General features: G+C 44.2%; 1 protein-coding gene across 3 annotated transcripts in view; it reads right to left on the reverse strand.

Moving 5' to 3' along the window:
- cadpsa (Ca2+-dependent activator protein for secretion a) overlaps positions 1-18,516 on the reverse strand; it is a gene marked incomplete at both ends in the record, with an annotated part of 109,526 nt that extends 91,010 nt beyond the window's left edge. For all 3 annotated transcript variants that reach the window (XM_080845572.1, XM_080845570.1, XM_080845571.1), the window contains 3 exons: positions 3,852-4,184; positions 5,631-5,744; positions 18,184-18,516. In XM_080845572.1, coding sequence (XP_080701698.1) covers positions 3,852-4,184; positions 5,631-5,744; positions 18,184-18,516 — 780 coding nt within the window. The remainder of the gene's footprint in view (positions 1-3,851; positions 4,185-5,630; positions 5,745-18,183) is intronic.
- Between the last annotated feature and the right edge of the window lie 922 nt (positions 18,517-19,438).

The following is a 19,438-nucleotide window of genomic DNA, read 5'->3' on the forward strand; positions in this document are numbered from 1 at the left end:
CACATAAAAAGATAAATGGTTTAAACCTGGATTTATCCACCCACACAGCACCACCAACAGCACCACCAACACCAACACAGCACTTCCAACACTAAGACAGCACCACCAACACCCACACAGCACCCCAAACACCCACACAGCACCACCAACACCCACACAGCACTACCAACACTAAGGCAGCACCACCAACACCCACACAGCACCACCAACACCCACACAGCACCACCAACACCCACACAGCACTACCAACACTAAGGCAGCACCACCAACACCCACACAGCACCACCAACACCCACACAGCACCACCAACACCCACACAGCACTACCAACAGCACCACCAACACCCACACAGCACTACCAACACTAAGACAGCACCACCAACACCCACACAACACCACCAACACCCACACAGCACCACCAACACCCACACAGCAACACCAACACCCACACAGCAACACCAACACCGACACCAACACCTACACAGCACCACCACCACCCACACCAACACCCACACAGCAACACCAACACCGACACCAACACCTACACAGCACCACCAACACCCACACCAACATCCACACAGCACCACCAACACCCACACAGCACCACCAACACCCACACAGCACCACCAACACCCACACAGCACCACCAACCCCCACACAGCACCACCAGCACCCACACCAACACCCACACAGCACCAACATGGAAAGCACGCAATCCTGTGCGAGTGGCAGGAATGAAATGTATTTATTCAGGCAACCTTGCTCATTAAAATCACATTCATTAGTGCAACATGTGGTGTAATATAATATAACGCACAATGCCAGAGGGGATGTACAGCTGAGAGACACCATAAGAACGTAAGACGCCGGGCTGGTGTCGCTAGGTAGCTACCCAGCTACACAGACCCAGCGCTCGTCATATTTACCACACGCCATTTACAGCTTTAAGCTTTGAGGTTGTGACGACTGCTGTAGGGATTACCACAGGAACAGAGAGGGGGTAGTGGAGGTGGTGGGAGGGTGGGGGTTGAGAAAGGGGGCTGGCGGGGGCGGTTGTATCAGCCAGTGTGGAAGCCCTCTCTCAGTGGGAACCACCATTAAAGGGTTCTCACCCATGTAGGAGGGCAGAAGTCTTTCTCTTTAATTCGAAGCCAGAAAGGGCAAGACCGCATCTTTCCAGACAATCAGAGCATGTCAGGGGCACTCCATTTCCTCGTTTGGTGTTGTTTGTGATGAACCAGCCCCTAGTGTTGCTGGCTACAGTGCGACTATGACACAGCCCTTTCATGGTGGATCAGATGAAAAACACACATTAAAGGTCAGAGCCAAACTCTGATCGGGTCTGAATTTAATAATACAGATCCAAAACCATGTTACACTTCACCTGTATTTTAAGGTATGGTGTGACTGTTTAACACACACACACACACACACACACACACACACACACACACACACACACACACACACACACACACACACATATGGTTCCCAAATGCGTCATCAGTCAGTGTCTGTCAATCCACCACCATTTGGAGGTATTAAATTCACGTCAAACTGGTGAAGCAATTTCTCACCACCCACCTTCGACTATGACCTATATGCCCTTTACCATTCCCCGGCTCTAAATTACTCCATACATTGAACCTTAATGATTTTGTCAGATTGATCTATCCGGCAGTGTATACAACACAAGCTGTGGTGTCTGTTCATGATGGAAATTAAGCTAAGCCATTTGGATTTTATGTATACAGTATATCTTCATTCTGTCAAATGCTAATGTATTTCCCCTCGCCGGTACATCATTTGGACAGAGACACCCTCCTTCGTCTTACTCCTCGTTGCTGAGGGAACAAAATGATTAGGATTAGACGTGAGGACAGGAGGGATCTGCCAGCCAGTGGAAACATAATCAAAATTGCATGCTGACTGATTAAACTGGTCCCCGGCAATGGCAGTAGAGGCATAAGGCCACTCTCCCATGGATTTGTTTCTTCATAGCGATGGCTTGCACAGGCCAGTGCAGCCCAGAGTCACACGTCTGCCCATCTCTCCCATCTCCGCCTAAGCTGCCATTAGGTTGTGCCTTTTTCTTCATCCCAGCCCTGGCAGAGAGAGGTATATTGTGGCTCATTTGATTTCAGTGGCAGTGTGCAGATTATATCTTGTATCCTGGCTAACGACTGAGTCATCCGCACAATGGCGGGGATAATTTGGGCGTAGGTCTTTTGAATGGAAGCAGAACCTTGCTTTGTTTCCTTTTTGAGTGCTGCTGCTGTCTGAAAGCAGACACTGCATATAATTGCATACATTGGGAGCAGGGAAAAGGTACTCAAACATACAAAAGAGCTGATTGCCACCTGGGACCACCTTGAAGGCATACTTGGCATATTTGAAACGGTCTCCATAAGACAGTCCAAGGCTTCCCATTTGACAAGCTTTCTCTCTGGATAGAAGCACTGGGAGTCCTCTGCTGGTGAAGGTGAACCAAAAGCTTGTTGATTGAAATTTCACTAGGGAGCACGAATGTGATATATATATATCATATGTGACATACAGTATATACACTATAAATGTAATGTATGCAATGTAACACTTGCGGCTGTGACACAGCTGATTACTATTCAATACTCATTTTGACAATAAAATCCTACATAAATTCCTGTGCCTGTCAAAGGTTCTACATCTTCAAAAAGAAATGGCAACTGTGTCAAACATTAGCTTTGAACATCTGCCTATCACAGCACACTGCTCTATATGTTTCCCACCGCCCTCACAGACCTCTAAGAATGAACAGACTGTCCATCCCAATCATCATTAATCCATTCCTACCATCACTCCTTTCATTCCATTCCACCACACCATAAATACGGTCATCACCAAATCCCACCCACAGCTCCTCCCAGCATGCATTTCTTTTCAATCCGCACACATCGAAATCCCTTCCTATTGTTCTCGTCTGCGCGTGGTTCACCTCCCACTCCATCCATCTGAGGATGAGAACATGCCGTCACAGCATTCATTAGTGTGCCCTCACGTGGGTATATACTGTATACTGTGACCATTCAGTTGCAACCCGCAATACATTTCATATTACAGCCAGCCTCACCACATCCAACCGTCTTTCCCATTCTCCAAATCACCCATCAACCAAATCTGACGTTGGCCTCTGACAGGTCAGGTGAAAGCCTCGTTAGAGCCACCTGTCCTCTGCTCTGTGTCAGAGAATGCATATAAACCAGCATAGTAACACTCTCCATTTTCCTCCTTCCCTGTCCCTTGGATCGCACTACGGCAAAAACTGCACACCCAAATCACAGTCTTTCATTTTATATAGAGGACAAGATAGGAAAATCAGCACATACTGTGGATCCTGACAAAATAAATGGATCCTGCAAACTACCAGTCACATATGGGGTTATTTACGAACCACATCCCAGATTAGTTCCCATTTCAACTTGCTTTCAACCCATGTTTCTCAACCATTTACAGTGATGTTCCACTTCATTAGCAGGCTAGCAGAGAATAACCGAGCATGTGATTTAATTATATTGGCTGGTGCCTCTGTATCACATAGTCTGAGTAGGATTTGGGGGATATGCTACAGCAACGACTGAAATGGAACGAAAACAAATGGCAAGTGCACAATCTCATTAGTCAGAGCTTCAAATTAAATTATTGATGATTTTCTCCCAGACGTAAACCACACAAAAAAAAACAATCCAAAGCACAGCAAGCACCTATATGGTTTACAAGAACACACAAACTCTCCATGCCTCTCTATCTGGAAATACAGTGCAGCGAACGGCAGCAGAGGCCTTCCCCTGTAGAGTCCGGGTGCGAGGGACTCACCTGGCAAGCGTTATAGAGCAGCTGGTGCTCGAACTTCTTGATGCCGAGGATGGACTGGAACATTTCGTAGAGCTGGTCTTTGCTGAGGATGAGCTCGGAGGCGGCGCTGGCCGTCATGCGCTGCTGGTGCTTGCGCGGGTCCTCCTCGCCCCGGTAGATGGTGTCGAACTTGGCTATCCACGAGCTGAGCACCGTCTCTTTGCTCAGGCCGTCGATCTCAGGCAGGCTACGCACGCGCTTCTCGATGTGCTTCTTGAACACCTCGCGAGAGTCGGCGGCTGAGCAGCCGCCACTCTGCACCATCCGGCACACGCGGTCGCTCTTTAAGAACACCTGCAAACGCGGAAGATAAAAACAGCACTGTACCTCAAGTGCTCAGGAAAGGTACTAACAACACCAAGGTCGTGGGTTTGATTCCCAAGGTGCAAACATACTGATGAAAATGTGTATCTGCACCGTATTGTAAGTAACGTTGGCTGAAAGCAGCTAAAATGTAATGTTAACAAAAAAAACATAAAAGCATAAACTGGCTGCAGGTTTTATCCTCCTGAATCGATTTGTTGCTAACCGGGCCACTTATGAGGCCCACAATGGGGAACCTTCTAAAACTACGTAGAGGTCAGAGCAGGTAAAGGGTGTTCTCAAAAAAGAGGCATTTTTATTGCATAGTACTGTTCTTTCCATCCTTTCACAGGACGGACTTTTTTCAATTTCAGTCCATTGTTAGGGGCTGTTATGTGTCCGCGCAATCTCAAAAGCATGTTTGCTATTTTCCTTCAACACTTCTACCTAAAGCAATTTCCTCACCAGGTGTAGTTTCATGACATTGGCGAGAAGACATTCAATCTCAACGCTCGCCCACTGGACTGAAAAGCCTCGTCTGACAAAGAACTGGTGGGTGTTGACACTCAGTCAAAATATAGAGGTCATGAGTGGCTGAGCCCACAAGGGCGGAGTGGACTGTGGCAGTGCTGGCCCATCCTGCTGTTCTGGTCCCCTTGGCTCTCAGGTGAGGTTCAGCTGGCAGGCAGAGAACATCCTGCACTCACTAAAGAGTATTAGGACTTTAATTGAATTGAGAGAGCCGGCTTTAGCTGGATCTGAATAATGCAAAATTTCAATCAGTGACTTCGGGCTCCCGGAATGACCAGCTTGATTAGGTTGGCAGAGAAAGTCTCATTCTTTTCCTTTCCCTCTCTCTCTCTCTCTCTTTCTCGCTCTCTCTCTCTCTTATTCTCTCTCTTTCTCCCTACCCCCTCTCTCTCATTTACCCCCTCCCCCCTCTCACTGCTCAGTATTCATACCCTGAATTCAACAGTGGCAAAACAATTGGAGATACAATTGGAATAGAAATGAACATTAGCGTGGACAGCAATGGAAATATCTATGCAGAAATGCTCCTGAGAGTGTAATGAGTCCCAGCACAAAATAATCCCTACCTAAAGAGGGGACCACTGAACCTTTTCATCTAGAGCTTTTGCTCAATTTTACTTGTGAATTTCTACTCATCCATCTGAAATAGGTATAACCAAAAAATCACTACGTACAGACCATATTTGGTCATTAACATGTTCACTTGTTGAACAACATCTACTCACTTCATCTCACCGTGGCTTTCAAGCTAAAAAAGAGACGTATCATCTGAGCATATAACAATATATAACATAAGGTGACGCAACTAAGACAATCCATTCTAATCTGTTTCTATACATTTTTTCAGTGCCAAGTTGGACATTTGTACCACTACCGCTGAGGTAAAGATGATTAGGTGACATGAACCTCATAGTAGCTCTGGACGGCGTTGATGAATGCTTCATCGGCCACAATCTGCGTGTCGCCATTGAGGAAGGCCTGGAAACGTTCTTTGACCGTCTGCAGCTGTTGTTTATTGATCTGAAAGAGAGGTCAGACAAAAGAGGCTTATCTATACTGCACAGCACACATCATGAGCCCAACCAAAGATAACTACCAGAGTGACAATGCCGGTGACTATTACTGCGGCAGTACCAGTCACTATTACACAGAAAAGAGTTGGTATTGTAGCCAACCATGACACTGCTGGCCAACACAAGAGAAGAGGATTATACTGTAAGCATTCTGATGTTATGTAGTTCTCTCCCGTGTTATTTCGTGTTATCCCAAGTTATTTTCTCATGTCCACATATGTTCATGCACAGTAAAAACAACAAAGCCCTGTGACAGCATAGTCTATGACAGTGAGAAAACACTGAATTATACCATACAAAATAGCTATTTCAGTTCAATTCTGTGTTATTACATTGAAGTTCTCATTAGGTTGTGCATTGGTCAAGATTTATTGAATTGAATTAGATAAACTGCTTCCATGTGTTCTTGATTCTGGCTGTAAAGCATAATATATTCATCACCAAAAACAAACCCTGAGGATCAGTATTAATGATGGTAATGGTTAATGGCAAAACAATGTGACGTTTCTGATATTTACGTTTGGTCATGTTAACTTATACATTCAGAGACTCTTAAGAAACAGCATTAACATTACATCAGTTAGTTTGAAAAATACATTAACACACATTAAATGATATTAATTGCTGTTTATTTATTAACTGTTTTCCTTATGTCTTAAATCGATGTCCTTTGGTTTCCTTCATCATGGTTGCATATTTCACATGGCACCTTTAAGCAAAAGCTCTGGCAGATCAAACCAGACACCCACAGCTGACATCTGTGCGTTATAAAATTGAAGAAATCGGCGGAGCTCCTTTACAAGGTTTTTTTGGGTTTTGGATTTGGATCATTACAGATTCCCACGTGGCATTCCCGTCCATCCCTCTTTTCATCAGCTTCTTTGAGTCTTCACATTTAGATATTTTAAAACAGAAAGCACACCCAAGAACTCTGCAGAATTCTCCTATTATCTCGCCGTACCCCCCTCCTGTTCCTCTGATGTACGTATGCAGGTGAGCTGCAACCCACTGAGGCAAGAGGAAATGCCTTGTTAAAAAAGAATACCTGCCGAGGCCCAAACACACCAGGGATTGAAGCCATCAGAGACAAGCATGCAACAGAAAGCTAAAGCTGTTCTTAAAACATAGATCATATGAGTAACATGATTTATCTTGAGTGGGTTTGGAACTATTTATTTTCCTTTTTTAACGGTAATAATCAAGAAACAAAATGAGCATTTCCACTGCTCTTTGCAGTGTATGGCCACTGGCCTTAGGTAATTCACTGAGAGTGACTGGTACTCTGCTGCTTGTGTCCTGTTGCAGGGTGCACAACATGGGGGTCTTTGATATGCACACGCTGTGGGAAACAAGCACTCAGGGACGGACACGGCTCTGCTCAGGCGCAGGTCCGGCCGCTGATTTCCCTGTGGGCGTCTCCCACCATCTGGCCCACAATGCACAGCTCCCGATGCTGCTCATGTGAAGGTGTGTTGCCATGGTCTCCGTGGCAGCTCTGACACTGGTCCATCTTTAGTTCTCTCCATGTGAGGTTGGATGATAGTGTAACCCCGTTGACTTCGGTAACCCCATCGCTGTATTAGACATTACAGCAAATGAAGAAGAACTACAGATCCCACACTGACCATGTTGTTATGGCCGGACTAACTAAATTAGAAGCTGTAAGTGCTGTGTAGTGTGCTGTCTGTTACCTCTGACCATGTTTGAAATGGGAGTGGGATCCACAGCAGCTACTTGCGGGAGTCTCCAATGTCTACTGAGATCTGCATACTCAACACTAATCGGTAGCTGCAAACAGCATGCAGCTTTAAATTCGCCCTCAGAACTCCTGTCTCATTGACTGGAAGAATATTACTCTGATACTCTGAATCCATGGCTTACAGACCCTATTCAATTCAATTCAATTTGATTTAAATAGCGAAAACAATCAAATTGACTTAAGACCCTATGGTCATCTATGTAATGTATGGCTGGCTCAACAAGTCACACTAAAAGATGTAACCAAGTGATGGTTAAACGAGAAATCACTCCCAAACCTTCTAGAAACTCTGTCTTGCAGTGAAATGCCATGAAGATTGTGCCCCCACCCTAGCTTAATCCCACTGGAGACCCGATGAGACCAATCCCTCTGTGACCACTCAAAGCCTCTCCACTCTGCCCATTCCTTTTCTCTCCCTAAACTCTTGCTCCCCTGAGGGCAGTCACCTCCTCCACTCATTAAACACACATCCATCTATCACTGCATTGTGCAGGGCAGACACACCCAGACACACAAATACTACACACACACACATTGATGAGTTTAGTGGGAGATTTGGTAGCACATAGAGTTTTATGGCCCTTGGCACATGCCTTTATTGCCAGTGAGTGAAGGCAGCAATAAATACCTTCTAATGTCTTTCTCTCTGGCTCTCTCACACCGTTTCAGTGCAACTCAGGATCTGCATGTGTGAGTGTGTGTGTGTGTGTGTGTGTGTGTGTGGAGGGGGGGGGGGGGGCTCTGGTGTTCCCTTAGAGATAAAAACACTGATTATAATAGTCTACATGCAACACTACCCAGACAGTCAGTCTTCAGGAAAAAAAAACATCCAAGAGGACCTAGGATCCACCCCACACGCCTCTCATCAGGGGGTTACCATGGTTACCCAGAGTAAACGACAGTCACAGCCGATAGGGAGGGTAGTAATTTATGGACGGCATACGCTCTCTGTGATGTGATTCAACGAAGACCAAGAGAGTGTGCAGCACCAAGCTGTTAAATCCAGTCCATTGAGAGGAAAGCGAGAGAATGTGGTTTTCCACGAGTAAGGGTGTGGGGAGGGGGGAGGGGATGTGTGGACATGCAGACGGGATTACACAGACTACACACAGCAGTGCCAATGAACAGCCATGGGCTACGTACACACACACACACACACACATACACACACACACGTATTAAACTCAGGTACTGGATGACATGAGGAGTAATGGTGAGGAAAGCTGTTTTTTTTTGCAAATCTCTAATGTTTTCATTAGCGTTCTCAGAAAAGAGGGGAATGGAGCCCAAGGAGCAAGAAGAAAGCGCACACTCGAGAAGGAAATGTAAGAGATCTGATAGCCACAGAGGAATGACATACACAATGCAATAGAGCTATGAGTGGCTTCAGATGCCTCATGAAATGATACAGAAAGGGGTCTCCAGTTATAAGGCAGCAGAGAACAGACCACTTTCAGTAAACGTCAGCGTGGATTCAACACATTCAATGGCCGTACTTAATGTAACATATTACACCTATGCAGTGGCGGTCCGTGCATTTCACGACTAGGCCTTCAGCGATGTCCTACACGATGTTAAACTGTGTGAATCCACCTCCTAATACCATCATTATGATGACGCCATGGCTCTCGAACCATTATATTTATACAGAAAGGCAGTGAGCATTGCATCACCTTAACATAGTCGAGTACAACAGACTTTGATAATATTTCCGGAGCATTTAAAATCAATACACCCGTATTAACAATACATTAAGAGTAGTAAACTCTCAGTTACGATCGCTTGGATATTACTGTCACAACTTTAAAATAAAAGGCGATTTTCAGGGATTAGTCTACAAAGTTTTATTAAGTCCACCGAAAGTAGCCGTGAGCTGTAACAAGTTTGTCCACTAAACATCGCATTGTCCCACCTGCAAAGCAGTTTCATTAAACTTCCCATCCTCACGATATCCAGTTTTTCTTGAAAGTTCCGTCTTGAAAATGGCGTTGTAATTGTATCAAAAACTGGAATTATCAAGTTGGTGCAAACTAGTTTATTTGAGTTGGTTAATGTTATTATATTTAGTCTTACCAATTGAAACAACTAGCATAATAAGCATTGAAACCGATGTACGTCGTTTTCGCATTAGCCAGCTAAACTGAGCACTGAAGCACTGCACCGGTCTGCCTCAGTGTCCAATCAAAGGACGTTTACGTGTCACGTTCAACGCGAGGAAATAAATCTTCCGGGCCTTCTAGAAGGCCCAGTGTCGCCAACTCGAAATCTGATTGGTTGTCACAACTGTCTGTTTCAGTTCATTCAACTTAAATGAACTGAAACAGCCAGTTGTGATAACCAATCAGATGTACACGGGCCTTCAATGTGAATTCTGAAGGCCTCAGGGAAGATTTCTGTTCTCGGGGAAGATTCCTCGGAGCGTAGCATGATAGCTGAAATATGATTGGATGAAAGCTCTAACATAAATTAACAACGCTGGAAGCTATGAAATGAAGATAATGGACTATGGGGAATAATTTAATACATATTTATGAAAAGAAAATATTAAAATTAAATTTATTTTATTACATTTATTTTCTGATGATGTTTAGGCCAGCAGAGAAGGCCTTGAAGGCCCTGACGGACCACCACTGCACCTATGTATACATCCCTTTGTGCTCAACTGTCATTTTCTTCACAGGCATGATTTCAGAGGATCCCATACATTTGTGCAGAGCTGACCATGAACTCTGTGCAGCACACGTCATGGTGTGTGCGCTCATGTTATGGAGTGGTTTAATAGCGTAAATCTGGATAATCTCAGCTAAGGATGATAGAGTGAAAGATTGTTGGATTCACTTACCGTTATAGAGGCCAAGCTTGCCAAGTACAACGTCGAATTTGTTTTCAATGTAGGTGTATGCCGAGCATGTAAGCATGGATTTGTTTGTTTTCATTTGCATGTGAGAGGTCAGTGTGCATATTTGTGTGTACGTCTTTGTGATTTTAAGTAACGGATGTATGTGTGTGTGGTGTTTATGTGTTTGTCTGTCTGTCTCTGTATGGTATGTCACATTATGTGTGTGTGTGTGTGTGTGTGTGTGTGTGTGTGTGTGTGTGTGTGTGTGTGTGTGTGTGTGTGTGTGTGTGTGTGTGTGTGTGTGTGTGTGTGTGTGTGGGTGTATGTGTGCGTGTGTGTGTGCGTGTGTGTGTGTGTGTGTGTGTGTGTGTGTGTGTGTGTGTATACATTTGTGTGTATGTCATTACAAAGCGATCCAGCTAAATTGCATGCTTCATCTCTTCTCAGCATCCCCCAAAGGCCCTGGAGTGTGTGGGGATGGCAGTTGCCTTGGCCTCCCAGTGCACATTGGGTGCTCCATATCTGATATGGAGGAGCCCCGTGCTGTGGACATGTCCTCTGGGGTATATTGCCTTGTTTACCCACAGACCAGGAGTGCCGTGTGGGAGTCATCCGTGGCTGACAAGACCACATGGACTCTGATCCACATGGACTCCCAGTGCACATTGGGTGCTCCATATCTGATATGGAGGAGCCCCGTGCTGTGGACATGTCCTCTGGGGTATATTGCCTTGTTTACCCACAGACCAGGAGTGCCGTGTGGGAGTCATCCGTGGCTGACAAGACCACATGGACTCTGATCCACATGGACTCCCAGTGCACATTGGGTGCTCCATATCTGATATGGAGGAGCCCCGTGCTGTGGACATGTCCTCTGGGGTATATTGCCTTGTTTACCCACAGACCAGGAGTGCCGTGTGGGAGTCATCCGTGGCTGACAAGACCACATGGACTCTGATCCATGGAGATGCAGGACCAAAGGCAAATTACTTCTCTTTCAGACAGCACCGAGGCCATTCTCCATACACAGTGGGCTTCACAAAGGCATCAGAGCTTCCTAGCCAGAGCTGATCACTTGGTCTGGCAAAAGTCTCATTGTTTTGACGCATTCCCACACACGATACAGTCCATACTCTTGCAGTAACTACGCCCTGGATACCCACCATCACCTACATCCATTTAGTGAAAGCAGGGAAACCCAAGATGGCTAATCGATTTTTTTTTTGGTGGCATTTTTAAGGCTTATATGAATCACTGCTGGTTTACAAAATCTAGCATGAGCTTGTATCCCAAATCTTGAGAGGGAAAGCTGTCCTCAGCACAAGCCTGTGAACTCTAGATCAATAGCCGTGGGAGATTAACAAGAGTCCAGTAGAGTTCCTGGCACAGACTCACTGCCATTCTCTTTCTAATTCTCACTTTTTCCTCACACTCAAATGCACCTCCTTTGCAGAAACTACAGCTTCATCGCTCAAAGGATTTATTTCTACATTAACCTCCCTAAGTCAATTATTATTTCTACACTAACCTCCCTGGTCAAACCAGACCCAAGTAAATAGTCTGTCCAAGCTCTACTGGGGATTGTTTCCAGTTGTTGCATCCTAATGGACATAGGCTCCAGGATCATTTTGAAACCACTAGACCAGCCTTCAACAAATCATCCTTGACCATTATGGGACCACTGTGTACTTCCTACTTTAGCACTTACATTGCAAACTGATAAATCAGACTTTTCCAGAAACCCTGTTGGCAGTAAATAAACAATGTCATAGCATATGATGAATAAATGTACATGTTCATCTTGCTCTGGCTTCTTATGCCTAAAGGCTGCCCACTGCCCTGGGGTCCTAGAGGAAGGACGGAGGATGGAAAAAATGCAGAGGAAAAATTCACTGCAACCTCGGCCTGCGTGTGTGTGTTTTTTTGTTTGTGTGTCCTGTGTTGTCACTTACAAATGCCGTGTGTGTTACTGTGTTTAGTTTGTGCCACATTAAACTGACTGAAGTCAGCCTTGTTTGTTGTTTGTTATGCTAGCATTGCTACTAGCGTTTGTATCGCCTTGTTTACCAGCACCGCTACCATTGTTGGAACTACATTTAAAAAAAAAAACACTACAACGTTGTCATCGCACTTAGCCACCCCACTGGAAGCTGAGAATTGGCTGCCGCTGCTGCTGGTATTTCATCTCTGAAAGCTGCCCTCATCATGAGTCCATCTGCCCTGAAGTCAGTCCCAAGAAGCAAATCTGTCTCCGAATGCTCACTCCTCCTATTTCCTCCCCACCCAAATTCACTAGTTACACCCCTTCCCACTCTCTAATCTCTTATTTTCCTTCTTCATCTGCTTCTTTTTCTACTCCTTGGTCTTCTTCTTTTCTTCCTGCACTGGCACAAAGACATGCTCTTACATGCTCTTATGTAACAGATGAGCGCCACCAAATGGATGTGTAATCCCAGATTAAAACCGGCGACAAAGGCTAGGGAAAGTGGACATCTGCAGACTGCTATTGTGCCCCTCAGTGTGGACGCATGCATGCATGTACACAAACACAAAGCGGGGTCATTTGCTGTTGGGCTGCATTGTTGGGTTGTACATGTCAGCACACAGAACAGATACACATCTATTCACACACACGTGCACGCACGCGCAAACACATACACACACACATGAATGGAGACAGGAAGTTGTTTACTTTCCTTTTATATTTCTTATCTCCCTCATCGTGACTAACTTGCCAGCTCTGAAATGTACAATGCTATCAGCACTGACTGTAGCTCTAGGCAATATGTATATCTGAGAAGATGCTATGACAGAGAACTGAAAAAGAGGGGAAAATATATTAGGAAAAATTCTATTGATCATATTTATCATCGTATTGCTTGATTCATGATAGAAAGTATACCATACCATTCTATAATCCCAGCTTCACACTCTCATTGTGTATCTCCAGTTAAGCACTGTGGTTCCTCATGACCAGTCCTCTTAGAGTGAGCATAGTGCCTGGAAGGAAGGAATGCCCGCTGTGCAACTACCCGTCAGAGCTATTTTAGACTGGATTTCTCTGGTCTTCTGGTCGCAGCGAACCACTCATGTATCCCATTTTCTCATAGGGGCTGTTATTGGTGTGTCCGCAATGCATTTTACTGGCATGACACACCATTGGGGAAAGAGAGAAACCTTAGCAGGCTTTTTCTTTTACTTTTTCTGCGTGATACCAGAATATAGAGTGGATGTTCTGACTGAGGGAAAAATAAGGATACTAATGTTCACAAATTAACACTACAACTCATACGTTACAAGCCCGTGAGATCAAAAACAGAGAATAGACTGTTAACACAGTGATCTGAGGGATATGTGAACTTCTGGTAAAGATCCTATTAAGATGTTTTGGTGCATAAAATCCCATGATGCCTTTGAAGGCTCCCCCTGGAATGGTGTCGTTCTGCAGGGGGCCAGGGGAGAAATAGCTAATGAATCTGCCAGCAGAGCCACACCAACTACAGAGGCGAGAGGCAGGTCATGTCTGTCAAGCAAGGCAACTGTTTAGTGTGGCAGCCTGTATCTGTGCAAAATATTAGACTGGTGACAAAAATACTGAACTGCACTTACCAATAGCTCACGGCTAACTGTTAAAGTTAAGGCTTTAGGAAAGTGTGATTTTTTGCTGTAGATCATGCCACACAGAGCCCATACAGACAGTTTGGACTGGCAATTATAGAGAACACACAAGGCCTGAGTGGTTTTCATGTGTTTGTGCTGATTTGTCCAATTCAGACACTGCTTCATTCACTGTCTGGGTGTGTGTGTGTATGTGTGTGTGTGTGTGTGTGTGTGTGTGTGTGTGTGTGTGTGTGTGTGTGTGTGTGTGTGTGTGTGTGTGTGTGTGTGTGTGTGTGTGTGTGTGTGTGTGTGTGTGTGTGTGTGTGTGTGTGTGTGTGTGTGTGTGTGTGTGTGTGTGTGCGCGCGTTAATAAAATGCAAGGATAGAGTGATCACTGTCAGACATCACTTTAATTAAGCCCTGTCTTCTTTTCCTGCACTGTGGGGCCACCACTGGCTGTGCAGTAAGACACCTAACATGGCCCTGCTCATCATTAAGTGTGAGAACTTTGTCGCCATCAATAATTCATGATCTCATCCTGCTTTTTTTGGAATGAGTGAAGACAGCGCCTGTACAAATGTTCAGCAGCGCGCGCACACACACACACACACACACACACACACACACACACACAAACACGCACACAAACACGCACACACACAAACACACTCTCACACACACACACACACACACATACGCACATTCGCGCACACAGCCACTACAGACATGTTGTGTTCAGGTTTCTGTTTCACTAAAGAGTTTAGGAACATAACCATAACACAGTAGCTCATGACAAAAATCAGCTACTCACTAATGATAGCAACTTAACAACTGCAACAGACACATAATGGCAGGTCGGTAATCAAATAGGGATAGTGAGAGCAGGTGGTACTTAAGTTATGTCTGAAAAGATCTGAGAGACCCATCCATGTTAATTAATTGCAACAACAACCCTCCTTAGTCCCAACAAACTTAACAAAAGAAAACATAAAAAGCCAAACTAGTTTAACTTCCTGTGTCCCTGGTGCACACTGCCACTCTTTCTCCAGACAGCACATTTCCATTGCATCTTGGAGGATGAATGGCACCGGCCCAAGGATTTCCCTCAGGAGGTTAATAGGTCTGAGACAGCTGGGCCATAGTTTTACATGGTTGCTTCACATGTCTCTCACTCCTTTACAAGGTCTGATTACGGCCAACTCTCAGTGCCACATGAATACTGTTCTCTGTCATTAACCATAGATGATTCGATTAGACCTGCCCACGTAATCTTGCCTTCATACCCTCTTCACACACCTGCCTTGCAACACACACAAATTGAATCTAAGGCCCTAACAGATACTTTTAAAGAATAGTTTCAATGTTTTACCATTTTTGTGGAGTAGAAATTAAGCAGAAAGATTAAAGTCATTGGACTTTATAGGGTATTACCTCATCATCACACCAAAATGTGAGAAACAAAGATGTAGCACAGCTCTGCACTGCAACATATTAAAGGTATTTGCCTTGCTGACAGTATATGCGAAGGACTGGTTGTATGTGTGAGCTGTACATCACAATGTCGACCTGTTGTGGGTTGTTTTCTCCACAGCGCTCTCCATGATTGGCTGGCGAGGCTGAGGAGTGCCATCAAGGTGCCAGGCTAATTTCATCATGCCAATTGTTGAGCAGCACCAGCCAGATGGTAGATTGTTTTGCCTTCTCACCTGGATCCAGCCTAAGGCGAGACTCAAGCTTTACAATATGGAATATATGTGAGGATGAGAGGAGGCAAGGCCATTGTTTCCCCTGGCCTGGCGCCTCCCTCTTTGGGCTAAATGAGAGGCAAGGTTCAGGCATATGTAATCGGTGTGGGGTTTTCTTCTTTATCTCTTTTTTTTTTTAAGTGGGCAATGCAACAGAGCTGCTTTGAATATTTCACTTGAATGAAAGATGAAACAGCATCTGTTCTGAATGGTAAACATCTTTATGAAGAACTTACAAAGACATTTCTCTCTGTAGGGATGAAAACAGTTTGGTATGTTGCATGTGTATGAGGTCAGTGGCTACACTGACTCAAAATGTTAGATTAAGATTAAGTAATAGGGTGATATACTGGGCAGCCTTGTTGCAGACTAATAATAACGATAAATCATATTCAGCTGCCACTTTTAGGTGGGAGCAAACTTAATTCATGCTTTTCAAAAGATTACATCATGAACACACACACAGACACACAAAGAGTCACCCTGAGTGGTGATCAAAGATGTTTTTTTCATTTCTAGAAAACATTCACTCTGGGGAGAGATCAACTACATTTTTTTCATGGCTTCTACACATGGTCGTCCAGAGAGAGACCCCCCCCCCCCCCTCTCCCTGCCACAGTCTCCAAAGACCACGCCAGCATGAAAACAAGCCTTCTGGTAGCAGTCACCAAAACAACAGGGGAAGATTTGTTAAACAAGAGGCCAAACAATGTTCATTGTACTATGTTGTTCTTCTTGTGTGGTTGGAATATAGTGGATTAAGGTCTTTCTCTGATATACCTGTTGCTTACTAGTTGAAGTTGCATTGAACTCTCGCACCAAACATTATTCTACCCACTGATCTTCCCTCAGTCAACGGGATCATTGGGATGTTCATAAGTCATGGGGCATGTGTCTGTAGTCAGACAATAACATGCTTGTATACTATCTTCTGAGGATCAGCAAACCCCAGGAGGGCCATAAAATCCATTTAAAACCATGCCTTGCATTTCATCATAAAATCCGGAGAGGGAATAATATATAAGGCGTCTGATTTCAGTGCCGCTGATGCAGTCACAATGATGACAGTTAGCCAGTAATACAGAGGGTGCCATCAATTACCAATAGTTTAAAAAACATATACATAATAATAACAACAATAATCAACAGCTAGTAATTATCAATATCTCACAACTGTATTTCCATTTCAAAGTGTCAGTTGGGATTTGCTGCTACACATTAAGGCTGAGCCTTTGACTAGTTCAGCACAGTCATTCACTGAGCCAAAAAGAAACTGAAAACTGTTGTATTGAAAGAAAATTGTATCAGCAATCATGTATTGCTTGTCACAACTCGTACTGATATGTAGTCTGTCTGCTCAATATTCAGATCAACATTACAGTGTGGTTTAACAGGTTCACATGCTTAAATCAAGGTGGCAGTGTAATAAAGTATTGTATAGCCTACCTTTTATTGAAACTGTATCCAATAAAACCAGTATTTATTTCCTGCTATGTTTGGGGTAAAAAAATATTCTTATTTCAAGAGTGTAGAATGTTAATAGTCCAATGTGTGTGTCATTTTGCCGGACATAGCATGGTTGATACGAAGGCATTTCGCATGATGAGCTTGTCAGGATAAACTGGATCCTTTCAACCAAAATTAAATAAAAATGTCTTACTTGATTGACTGTGATTCACAAAGCAAGGGGGTGCTGGTTTCAGACTGTCTATACACTTGACGATAAAATGAATTACACCATTGAAGATGTTACTAAAACTCATTACATTAAGGCTAGCCCATTTTCTACTGGGATGCCCATTCAGTCCGACTTCACCAAGCGCCACCTAAAGGGTAGCCTTAGCTATGAGTAAAAGCGCAAATTAAACATCTGACATTTTGCACAGGGAAATTGGTGAGGTAATTAACCGTCACAGGCTTCCTGTCCACAAAGGAAATATACAATCCTTACTGAGGGTCAACTCAGCCAAAGTAGACCTACCCAATAATGGATTGCTTGATAACAAAAGAGAAAGTTTTCAAGCGCGTTATCATTTACACTGACGCCACTTTGCTCCTAGATACAGTAACGTTACAGTTGACAATGAAGTATTTCATTTTCTCAACCGGCGTTTCGTTAGTGTAGACAACAGGTGAGGTTCTTACAAGAAAGAAATAATACGTTTCATAAACCTATCAAATTTACAAAATTCCTGCTATATATTTTTTATCAAATGCATGGTGAATTCTCGTAGCCTATTGTCACCAGGGAATCATTGTGATATGTTGAGAAGTGAAACCAACTGGTGGCAGTGATAATGAGGAGGGGGGTTCAAAATGGCAGACTTATGAAGAATCATGGATTGTCTCCTCCATTATTGGGGCTTGTTCATTACCACATACGTGTTGTATTTGTTGGCACTGCTTTATTTATAAAGATTATTTATTTTCTTGGGTTTCTTACCTTTTGTTGTCGTCTTGCCATGTCGGTTGGTTGTTTAGCATTGAAAGGGTAAGCGATGCAGCGCATGACAAAGACATAGAGCTGTAGCCTCTTCTTTCGCTCTTCCTCTTCTCTTTGCATCTTTTCCAAATCTTCCTTCTCCTTCTCGTTCGCCACCGAAGGGCTTGGACTTGACGGACGGACATTGCTACTCCGACTGGGTTGTAAGCTCCCAGTGCTCTCGCTGGTCCGACTTGGAGAGACGCGGGCGCCAGCCTTGGGTGCTGCCACTACTTTGCGCTCCTCTTCCACTATCTCATCTGCTTCCTCCTCGCTTGAAGATGGGTCCAGCATTTTGATTGAAATTAAAGGACGTCTAGTCTAGATATAAAACAAATGCAAACCCACACATTTTAAACAGAAAAAGACGGAGTAGAGTCTAAAGTGTGGAAGACCAGTTGCATCTGATCTGGCAACACAGAAAAGTGATTAAAATTGCGCAGTTCCAAGTAAATATCATACATTGAAGAATCACAACTCTTCAAGAGATACATAAATGCAATATAACTGATACTTACGGTGGGCGAGCCTAGTGAGACTGGTCGCACCGACACCAACACCCCTACCGAATGAAATTATTGCTGCTACGTCTCTTCGGCGTTTTAACTCTCCAGTCACCGCCGGGGATTTGCTGGGAGATACTACACAGAGGGGAGGGATGTAAAGAGAGAAACCCTCTTTTCAGAGCCCTGTTTTGCTATCGAGTTTCTGTGTTTCCTGCCGTGGTTTGTCAATTGTGCGCTGACGATGGCTACTTCCTGGGGGAGAGCAGCAGGAGCTGACCATGGTTCTGAACTGGAGAATCATATTGTCGGGTTTGGGGGTGGGGTTGAATGGGGTTCATTCGTTGATGTTGTTTCCGCGGAAACAAAATTGCTTCACCAACCTGTCACTTTCTATGCGAGAAGTAAGAGCTTAAAAGTTTTTAGATGCAAACATCGAGCATGAGTTAGACATGAGTAGGCCTAAGGCTAGACATTGTTCTTCTAACAACTGTTATAGTTCGGGTGGCATATTGTTGAAGATTGGTTATTTTGGATTGGGGATATAGTCAAACATTGTTTTTAAAACAAACAAACAAACAAAATAAATAAAAACAGTAGACCATATTCAAACGACTGGTCATGTTTTGGGGGAGGTGCGCTATATAGGCTTCAGGGCTAGATATGTAAGCAGGATATTTGGATTTAGACAATGTTCCAAAAACTGTTAGGCT

The sequence above is a fragment of the Sprattus sprattus genome (assembly GCF_963457725.1).
Source record: "Sprattus sprattus genome assembly, chromosome: 10".
In the NCBI taxonomy this organism is placed as follows: domain Eukaryota; kingdom Metazoa; phylum Chordata; class Actinopteri; order Clupeiformes; family Clupeidae; genus Sprattus; species Sprattus sprattus.